Source organism: Larimichthys crocea, chromosome VI (assembly GCF_000972845.2).
Source record: "Larimichthys crocea isolate SSNF chromosome VI, L_crocea_2.0, whole genome shotgun sequence".
In the NCBI taxonomy this organism is placed as follows: Eukaryota; Metazoa; Chordata; class Actinopteri; family Sciaenidae; genus Larimichthys; species Larimichthys crocea.
In genome coordinates, this window is record NC_040016.1 from 288,298 (window position 1) to 299,218 (window position 10,921).

General features: G+C 38.3%; 1 protein-coding gene across 1 annotated transcript in view; it reads left to right on the plus strand.

Moving 5' to 3' along the window:
- Window positions 1-8,125, plus strand: part of LOC104938780 (uromodulin) — a 21,899-nt gene extending 13,774 nt beyond the window's left edge. The window contains exons 14-15 of the mRNA XM_027278848.1: window positions 5,959-6,051; window positions 7,325-8,125. Coding sequence (XP_027134649.1) covers window positions 5,959-6,051 — 93 coding nt within the window. The 3' untranslated portion in view covers window positions 7,325-8,125. The remainder of the gene's footprint in view (window positions 1-5,958; window positions 6,052-7,324) is intronic.
- Window positions 8,126-10,921: the final 2,796 nt, after the last annotated feature.

The following is a 10,921-nucleotide window of genomic DNA, read 5'->3' on the forward strand; positions in this document are numbered from 1 at the left end:
CAAAACCATTGATCTGAAGCTCAGTGCTGATGCTGTCCTGTAAATAGTTTTCTAATCAGCAATGAAATAACAATTTCTGACCAACCCATATCAATTGCATGCTTAAAGTAACATACCGGTTAAAGCCCTGCCCATTTCAAGACAATTCGACCCACTTCTGGGTTAGCCCGCACCCACTCCGAGTATGGTACGAATACAGATAATTCATATGGTTAACAGATACAGATACAGATAATGCTGTATCGCTCATCCCTACCTGCTGGCTTCACCCTCCAAATGTACTCCCTTCTTTTCTGAACAGAGCACAATGTTTTACTTTCGTGTGCCCTGGCATTTAGGTGATCCAGTGGTCTGCAATGATACAGCTAAGTTGGCTACTCTGGTTGGTTGTCTCCTGGGACAAAGGTATCCACTATACTGACTTACACCTCTATGACAAGACCTGCAAAGCTCAAATGGACGACGTGACCCACATGGTTACCATAGGCTTCGACACCAAAACCAATCCATGTGGGCGATGATCAGAGTGTGTCTTACTGACCTCTGTAGTTTTTAATGATTCTATAGTTGGCACTCTGATTGAAGGACACAAATTACATAAGTATAAATAAATCAATGAAAAAAAAAATAATTTAGCGATACAAAGCAGTGTTTATTTGTCAGACAAGACGAAATATGTTCGTCACGACCTTTTCCCTGACAACAACGAAACGATCGAGCGATACAAGTTCTAAAAACACTGACGAAAAATTGCCAATGTGCGTTTTTGTTGACGACTAATAACGAGACAAAATGTCAGCAAGAAATAAAAATCAACAAAAACGTCCTCCTTGTTTTCGTCTAGAAAGTCCAGTCCTGCTGTCATGTGTTTTTGCCAGCACTTTTTTTACTGTAGAAAACGTCACAGCCACACGTTTGGGATCCTCTGGCTGCGCCTGTGGCTTGAAAACAAAAGCATCAGGGAGAAACATGGCGTTGGACAGCACAATCTAGAGCATGAAACGGGCCTTAGAAGTCAGGACCGACCCAGCCCGGGCCGGTAGAATTCGACCCGAGCCCAGTCTGGCCCGTTTTGATTGACAGCTTTGTAGAGCCCGAACCCGTTTGCAGCCCGACTTATTAAAATGTGTGCATATGGCATAACCTCAAGAATGAGTCTAGCCTTCCCATTTGTGCTAAACACTAACCGTGATGGACTCATCTTAATTTGAATTTTAGTAGATGCAACTGGCATAAAATCTATTTATTTATATTGAATTTAACAATTGCATGTAGAGATGACAGAACATGATAGGGTGTACCTGCTATTAGTAGATTAAAAAATGAAATCAAGTGCATATTAAGTGTATATTGAAACAACAGACAAGACACTTAGCAAAGTTGCATTGGAGATGAATTCATTCAATTCAATTCAATCAAGACATTTATCAATGTGTTAGCTGTGGAACACAAGTGAACTGGAATTATAAACAAACAAAAAAAATTCCTGACTAAAATGTTTTGACTAAAATACCCTGTGTTCACGTTTGACTAAAACTAGACTAAAATTTTGAGAATTTTAGTCGACTAAATATGACTAACAAAATGATTTGTGAACAAAGTGCTAGACTAAGAATGAACTTTGAAACAAGATTAAGACTAAGACTAATTAAAATGGGTGACAAAATTAACACTGATACAAAGGGCTATTTCTGCATTACTACATTTATTCATTTCTTTGTTTTTGTGCCTGTATGCTAATTAAGGAGGGAGCTGTAATTCAGTCTGAAGTAACTCATTGGGTTTTCTTTCATGTCTGACTCCTTGTGACCTTTCAGATGAACAATGAAACCAAACTATCAACAAGAATGGCGTCATCCTGGAGAGCACCGGTGGGAAGTGATGGACTTCACCTGTCCGTTTGTTATTCCAGAAATAACCATCGATTTTTCAATGGACATCAAAGTCAAAGGGATCCAGCAGGTAGGGTCCAACAACATGTCGTGGCACAGTATATCGCAAGACACAAAATGTGGCAGTCCTTTTAGCGTCCTCTTCTGTGGGGTGTATAACATTCGTCATTCAGACCTTCATGTAAACCAAACTTCTGATCCCTATGATAAAGTAAAACTTTGTTGTTAAAATAAGAATTTTTAAGATTATCATTATGATCACACTAATTTCCTTAAATAAAACATCAAAAACCTTTTATATGTTGCCTGGTTGTGCCATTTTGCACCTTACAACATAACAGAATCAGGCTTTACCTGACTCAATGTGCTACCCAACTCCTGACAGGCTGTGGTCATCTTGTGACTTGATTACTGTAATGCCCTCCTGACTGGCCTCCCAGCCTGCACAAATCAATTCAATAGGTCACATGTTACCTCGCTGCTCATCAAGCCCTAGTGTCTCTAAATGCTATAAAGCTTGACTACAAAGTAGTCTCCAGTTCTGCATCCACCTACTTGAATGTCTTTATACAGACACCTCCTCCAATGAACGACGCCTGTACGCTTAGGACAATCCAAACTTTTCTCGTCTGTTGTTCCCCGTTGGTGGAACGTCCTACCAGTTCCTACCAGATCAAGGGTGTCCCTCTCTACCTTCAAACCTCCTGAAGACCCAGCTCTTCAGAGAGTACCTCCTCTCAGAGCACAACCAACAACTGGACATGCTAAATCTATACACTCTAGAACCAGTAGTACTTATTGCTGCAGTAACATGTCCTTGTCGCACTGTACCTAGATTGTTTCCCTGTTTTGTAAGTTGCTTTGGATAAGTACTATAAAGATATTAAACAATTCAAATTATCAATACATCAGCTAATGTATTGTTACAATCAAAGTGTCACATTTTAGTTTAGGAAGTGTACCCAATGCACATGAATGTGAACAAAGAGATAACTTTAATAACTTAGTGAATAGGAAAACACAAAATAACAAAAAGCGACGACTGAAATGTCCAGGCAAAAATAAACAAATCCATAAATCCAAGAAAGTCCAAATCCACAATATACATATATAAAAATACAGCAAGAAGTAAGGTAACACATGACACACGGAGAGGGGACAAAATAAAACAGGAAACACTAAACCATGATGAATATTTGACTTAATTCATCAGCCTGATACAAATACAACTCCATTGGGTGTTGCTTTGTGTGTGCAGTGTGAGTATAAGAAGAGCTGATGTGTTTGCGTTTCTTCTGCAGCACTTCAGTTGCATTGTTCCCTTGGAATTGGACCTACACTCTGACCATGAAGGCCTTCATCGACTCGAGACGTACACAGCCTGTGGATTCTAACACCTTGCTTATCTGAACCAGAGGGTCTGGTTTGAGTTGAAGGCGGACATCATAGATTATGAGAAGGTTGCTTTGGTGACGCAGTCTTGCTATGCAACCAACGAACCATTTGCCAATTCGAGCTGAGATACAACCTCATTGTAAATGGGTGGTGAGAGACACAGTCAAGTGTGGTTTTGTGGGTTTCCAATCAAGCACTTTCACTGCCGATTTTAGCACTTGTTTTCATTGCTGTGATAGTTGGATCTGGTTCAGAGGCATCATTTTATATAGGAAATAATGAATTAAATTATTATAGAGATACCCACCTTATGTACGCTAAATACAAAGCTCGGCCAGCACCGGAGAGCTCAGCACAGCGTTGTTTGGTTTGGTACAAAGGTAACATGTTCATCTTCCGCAACTCAAAGCTATATTAACAATTAAAAAATGATTTATAAAACTATAAATATACGCTTAATTGGGAGCTATGTGCCCAACTATCTTTGAGTCAAGAACAATCATTTCCTGGATTCTTAAGAGTGGTGGCACAAACCAGAGCTTAAAAGGAGTGTGAATATTGGACCTAAATTCATCAGCTGGATACAAATGTAACAATGGGATGTTGCTTTGTGTCTGCAGGTTGTCGAAGTCGCGAACTGTTGGTTATGTGTTTACAGCTTGTTGTACTGCCCCCAACCGGACAAAATCTGAACTATTTTTAAAAATTTGCATTAGAGAACACACTATTTGGTGGTCATAACCTCTCAACTAATCCTTCGTACTACTGATGTTCGAGTAGCTAGTGAATTTCTCAGATTTAGTTAGATATGGTCAACCTAAATGGTTTTATTAATGATTTGAAGTTTGAAGTCAGCTTCATAGAAAGTTTTATGCTGGATTCAGATATGATAAAGTGCGAAACCTTAAAACTACTACAGTTAGTGTTGTGTGTTTTTCTCTTTCTGGGCAGCTGTCCGAGCTCTGCTGACCAAACCGTGATCATTGAGAGCAACGGAGAGTCAGCATCCAACTACTTCTCCTTCAGAATGTTCCGTTCACTGGGAAAAATGCAAACGTCTACCTGCATTGCCACCTGAGCCTGTGTTTGAATGGAACAACTCCTGCATCCCGGTACTTTCCAAAAATACTCACACAGACACAAATACATGCAAGCTACCCTTCATCCTATCCTGTTAATGTGGACAGTATATGTATATGGATGTCTTATCTGTGACTCACCAACAGGTTTCTGAGGAGGCATTGTGAAGCTTAGCGTGGTGGCTCTGGCTGCACAATCTTGGCACAGTCCCAACTTTGCCTCTGGGAAATTAGCTATAGAGACCAAAACTGTTTTTGTACCAGGCTGTAAACATGTTTATTTCTGCTGTGAAGTTGGACATTTTAACATGGAGGCTTATGGAGATTGAACGTTCTGTAGCCAGCCTCAGTGACCATTTGACTACAGTTTTTTCACTACCACACAGGCTTCATTTCACAGCCTGGATTTAAGGCAAAACATCAGTTTTCAGATCACTCAGGCTGTGCTTTCATTGACAATACGATCAGTCAGCAGTGTCCACATTTGATACACTAAATGACCAAAAGTACAGTCTATAAGCAACCAAAAAGGAAAGGGTCTTCCACAAACAGCCATAAGGGTCTAAGCCAGGGGTGGGCAAACTTTGTGACTTGCGGGCCACATTGGGTTCTAAAATTTGACAGAGGGGCCGGGCCGGGCCGGGCCAATTTTCGTTTTTTCGTTTTTTGTCAAAAACAAAAAAACAATGGTTTCAGCTTGTGTCCATTATGCCCAGAAAACAGAATAATAAAAAGTACCTTGGTCCTCTGGCTGCGCCTGTGGCTTGAAAACAAACAGCATGCAGGAGAAACATGGCGTATGGACAGCGCAATCTAGAGCATGAAACGGGCCTTAGAAGTCAGGCCCGACCCGGCCCGGGCCGGTAGAATTCGACCCGAGCCCAGCCCGGCCCGTTTTGATTGACAGCTTTGTAGAGCCCGAACCCGTTTGCAGCCCGACGTTATTAAAATGTGCGCATATGGCATAACAGTCAAGAATGAGTCTAGCCTCCCTATTTGTGCTAAACACTAACAGTGATTCATCTTAATTTTAACATTTTAGTATGCAACTGGCATAAAAATCAATTTATTTATATTGAAATTTAACAATTGATGATGATAGAACATAGGGTGTACCTGCTATTAGTAGATTAAAAAAATGAAATCAAGTGCATATTAAGTGTGTATCGAAACAACAGACAAGACACTTAGCAAAGTTGCATTGAAGATGAATTCATTCAATTCAATTCAATCAAAACAATATGTTAGCTGTGGAACACAAGTGAACTGGAATTAATAAACAAAAAAATATTCCTGAAATAAATAGAAGAAGGCTAAAATGTTTTGACTAAAACTGGACTAAAATACCCTGTGTTCATGTTTGACTAAAACTAGACTAAAAATTTGAGACTTTTAGTCGACTAAAATATGACTAACAAAAATGATTTGTGAAAGACTAAAAGTAACTAAGAATGAACTTTGAAACAAGACTAAGACTAAGACTAAATTGAACTAAATTTCTTTTGGCGGTTTTAGTCCGTGAAAGTTGCTTCTAAAGTATGTACTGACTGAACCTCTCTTAATCTCTCTCTATGTCTTTAACATTAACATAGAACTGCAGCCAGGATAAGAGGAGACGTAGATCTGCCATGTATAAACATGAAGACATAAACTCAGCACTTCTCGCCATGGCCTGGAGTACTTAGGTAAGACACATCTCTGATGCTGAATAATGAGTTTCCCCTCCATTTCTACTGAAAACCTTACAAACAACAAATTATGGCATTTTTTATGTACAAGCAAGTTAAAACTTTGACAATATATGTGAACTGAGGGTTTATTTAAGACTTACAGGCTTGTTGTGGTAGTTTTAAGAGGCAAAACTGGGTGGGGGTCAAGGCCATCAACCGGGAGTCACTGGACAGATGAGTAAGATAAAATAAGAGTTACCATCTCCTCGGACATACATCCACCTGTTATCACATCACCAAAGCTCCATCCTTGACAACGTACATACATGATCCCACAGGAATGTGTAACCCCAGAAATGGCATTATCATGATCAAAACTATTTTCCACTGCTGTTTGAAGTACAGAGATTAGCAAAGAAGAGCTTTAGGGTGATTTGAATCCTGAGATGGAACAAATGGAACCCCTCAATCAACATCACTAACGCAACAGTGAAACACAAGGCTGTGTTCCTACTTTCTGAGAATGCAGCTGAAAGAAACAAAAGAAAACAATCTGAACTTTTTCCGCAATAGAAACTCAAATAATGGATCTATCAACAAATAACCCAGCTGCATCTTTTGCTGCAGTGCTGATTAATGATGATGTCAAACTGACAACCGTTAAGGCGTACTTCTTGTAGACTACCATGAAGCCAGAGCAGCGTATGGACCCCATCTGAGCTCTGGAAGGCTGAACTACCCCAGATCAACTTCATTATCTAAGTTAGTTTATATGAACTTTATTTAATCAGGCAATCTCATTGGGATTAGGATCTGTTTTGCAAGAGGTTTAGGAAGATTTTGCTAGTCCACCCAACCTTTTCTAGGGTCTTGCAGAAACATACAGCCCACTGTACCAGAAACAGATGTCTTGTCTAAAGGCCCTTGCTCCAGGAAGCATCGTGACCAGATTCTGAGGGCAAACATCTACACAAGGCAGCAAAAAAACTACACCTAATAGGGAAGACAATCGACTTTGTCAGGAAGGGGGAAATGTCCAAGATGTCAAAAACAGCAAGCCAATTAGTCCTACTGGAATTACAGAACTCCAAGTAGGTAAGTACCGGAGATGGAGATGAAGGTAGACGCAATGTGTGCCCACTGAGGTTGGTTACAAAGCCTGTCTACCCTATGTCTTGTTCTGAGTTTATCAGGGCATTTACAATTCTATTGTTTATCTTACAATCTTTAAAATGGAGGAGAAATGTTTTCCTGCTGTAATAACTTACTACAAGAGATGTGTTCTCAGGTTGTTTCCATGATGCCCGGTCAACAAGGTCTCGATCTCCAGAATTATTCCAGATCAAGAGTCCGGACGGCTGAATATCTTCGATAATACTACTTTTGATTCTCTGTTCTCACAAAGTTGTGATTTGGTGGAGGGCTCAATTCTACAATTTATACTTGAACTATCCTAATACTGCTATGGTGAAACTTGGTTGATGATCATTACCACTCTCATATTTGAAATTGGTCCAGTACATTTGGCTGCAAAGTACAATCCTTTAGAGTAATTCCACACCATCAGTGTACATTCACTGTTTTGCTACTGAAAAACTCAGTGTCTAGCAACATCAAGGGAAAGGTACAACAGAGATAGATTGTTTGTTAAAGTATGATAATTTTTGTTTACCATGATATCGCTCTGTTCAAACCCACCAGACTGCACTGGAAAAAAACAGTAATTTTACAATGCAGAATACTGAAGCTGCTTGTCTAATGCTGCCTTGATTGGTTACTTTGTGTTATTTTGTGACTGGTGAGTTTGAACTAAAATGTTAAAACATCATAGCGAGTCATGCAGTAACACAACACAAAAAAGTGTGTACACATTGCAGTGTATTTTATAACTGCAGCTGCTGGACCAATTTCAAAAATTGTTAATAAACATTCAGTCACTAAAATATGGTTGAAAAATACCTATGTTTCCTTATAAAGATGAAGAAGAGTGAGATGAGAAAATACATTAAATAGAGGCCTGGAGTCAAGATATTACAGAAGCGTATTGCATTCACTTGAAAAAAAATTAGACACCTTTTCTCGTAATTACGAGATAAGGAAAGGTGCCTCATTGGCCACTGCACTTCGGTAAAGTTAGAAAGATATTGGCACTTCCGCTTTCAGGATCAATAACTCTTAATTGAAACGTTGTTAAAACACAAAACACATATATTTTCAACCGTAGTAAGACAGACAACGAGCTACAACCTAATGTTTATCAAAACGAGCTACAACCTAATGTTCATCACAACGAGCCATCCTCGGAGCCACTCCAATAACATTAGTGTTTACTAGCACTTTTCATAATTTCTGGGAATTTTTATTTATGACAACTCCACCTGATTCTTGTTCTAAAATGGTGAAATGAAACCCCATTCTAAAAAAGGTAAGAAGGAGAGTGAGAGACAGAAATGAGGGAATGTCACTGGACAAATGCCCAAATGAATGTACTGGAGTTATCAGAAGACAAATGCCCAAATGAATGTACTGGAGTTATCAGAAAACAAATGAAATTGTTTTGATGAATTTTCTAAATTTGCATATGTCACCATACATTGTATATGATTTCAACATCACATTATTAGAAAATGGTACAGTAAAAGAACTTAAAAAACACCCCAGAAGTAGCTGGGAACATGTAGAACAATAAATCAGGTGGAGTTGTCAGAAAACAATTTAATTTGTTTATTTAATGACTTTTCTAAATCTGCATATGTATCTTAGAAGAGATTATTATTTGATTTCTGGGTTTCCGAGGTGCACTTGAAGGCACCATGAAGGCGCTTTACCGTACAAACCGATGTTGTGAAGTTATTGATTAATATTCCTAATAAAAATTCCCAGAAATTATAAAAATTCCTAGTAAACATTAGGTTGTAGCTCGTTGACTATCTTACTATGGTTGAAAATATATGTGTTTTGTGTTTTAACAACGTTTTAATTAAGAGTTATTGACCCCGGAAGTGCCAATATCTTTCTAACTTTACCAAAGTGCAGTGGCCAATGAGGCACCTTTCCTTATCTCGTAATTATGAGATCCTGATCTGTTTCCTGTTTTCAGGAAAGCTAAGCTTATCATATCTTGACTCCAGCAGTCAATGTGAAGGACACACATCAGCACAACTTTACAATTCTTTATATTTCCTTTTTTAAATATCATTCTGCCTTTTTTCACGTACAGCAGGCAGGAGGCCCAGCTTATGACAGGAAATCATTGATCACAAGCTGGGTTACAAGAAGGTCAGTGGAAAACGTACATAAGTCTGATCTGCATGGTCATCATTATTAACTGATTCCTGACTTAAATAATAACACAACTCAAACTGTGGCCCTTGTGACACCAAGACGTGCTGTTCTGCTGTATCACTTTTATATTCTTGTTTCTGTGCATGCAAAAAGAAAAAAAAAAAGAAAGAAAAAGGGGAAGATGGGAAAAAGAGTGAGTGTGTTATTGATGCATCTGTTCCTGACTTTAAAGTTCAAATGTGGTTGAAGGTTTTGATAGTTGACACAGAGTCTAGAGTCATACTACACATATAATGAAGCCACCACTGTGACCTGTGATCTTAAAGCAGATTTCTATGCAACACAACAGTTGCTCTTTTCTATGGTAACACACTTATTGTTTGATTAGTTATGAACATTTAATGATATAGAGAATATTAAAGAAAATTAGTATTTTTGAGATTTTTGCGTGTGCAATACTAATAATTAACTAATTATAGACAGTTGTACACGAGTATTCATTATGAGTAGTTAATTGTGATCATAAACTAGTTAATCGACAACTTTGCTAACAGTCAAAATCAAGTAAGGTCATCAATACAAGACATAGCAGCCAGCTAATATTACTTACTAGTCCAACAGCAGAAGCCCAGTTTGGCGTCTGTCTTTCAGCCTTTTATTTCACCAAGCCCTCCAACGACTAAAAGTCAGTCCCAGATTTACACGTCTGGCAGCTTTTTGCTCGCTCACTCTCTCCTTTTCTGTTCTTAGCTTCTTCCATCAACGTCCTCTTCAGAGCAGCTGGTGGACATCAGAGGGAAAACCAGATTCTTTCAGACATTTTCTCCATAAAATATGATGCAGTTTCACCAAAATCAGTGAAATAGTTGGTGGTGTGTGACTTAGTGCCGTAAAGTGTTACGTACTTCTTGTGGGTGAGAAGTATAGGAGAAAAATTTGCTTTAATACTAATATTAGTTTTTGGGGGGTTGAAAAAAACCTGAGAGTTCAGATAAAGTTTGAATCCTCAACTACAATACTGTAAATGCATGGAGCTTAAACTAATATTATGCTTCTTTTAATATACATATAGACGTCTCTGTGGATGTACTTGTAGAAAAGTTTATTGGGTGGCAGAGGACCTCCCAAATCTGCAACATATTCAGGCATGCAATTCAAATTCAAAAGTACATGTTAAAGATAACCCATTTAACATTTAAAATGCCAAAATCTAAAATAGAAATAATGTAAAATTCAATATACATTGTAATATGGATTTAATTTTTATTTATGCATTCACTGCATCATAATTAACTGGAAAACAAATGCTTAAACTGATATTCGTTAGGACTTTTCCATGCCACATAAAAATCAAATCACAACACGGAAAACAAAGTGAGGAGGTGTATTGTGTTTCAGCATTGCCCTGTGGAGGTCCACAATAAAACACAAATCACTGTCATGAGTTTTTACAAGGAGGAGCACAAGCTGTATTTCCTTTTTACGTGAATCAAAACACATTACAATGTGTACCTATTTTTATTTCTTTGAAATGTTTTTATTTAGGCATTTTAAATCTTCTGTATTACTAAGGTGCGTTCAAAAACAGTTCAGCACAAGC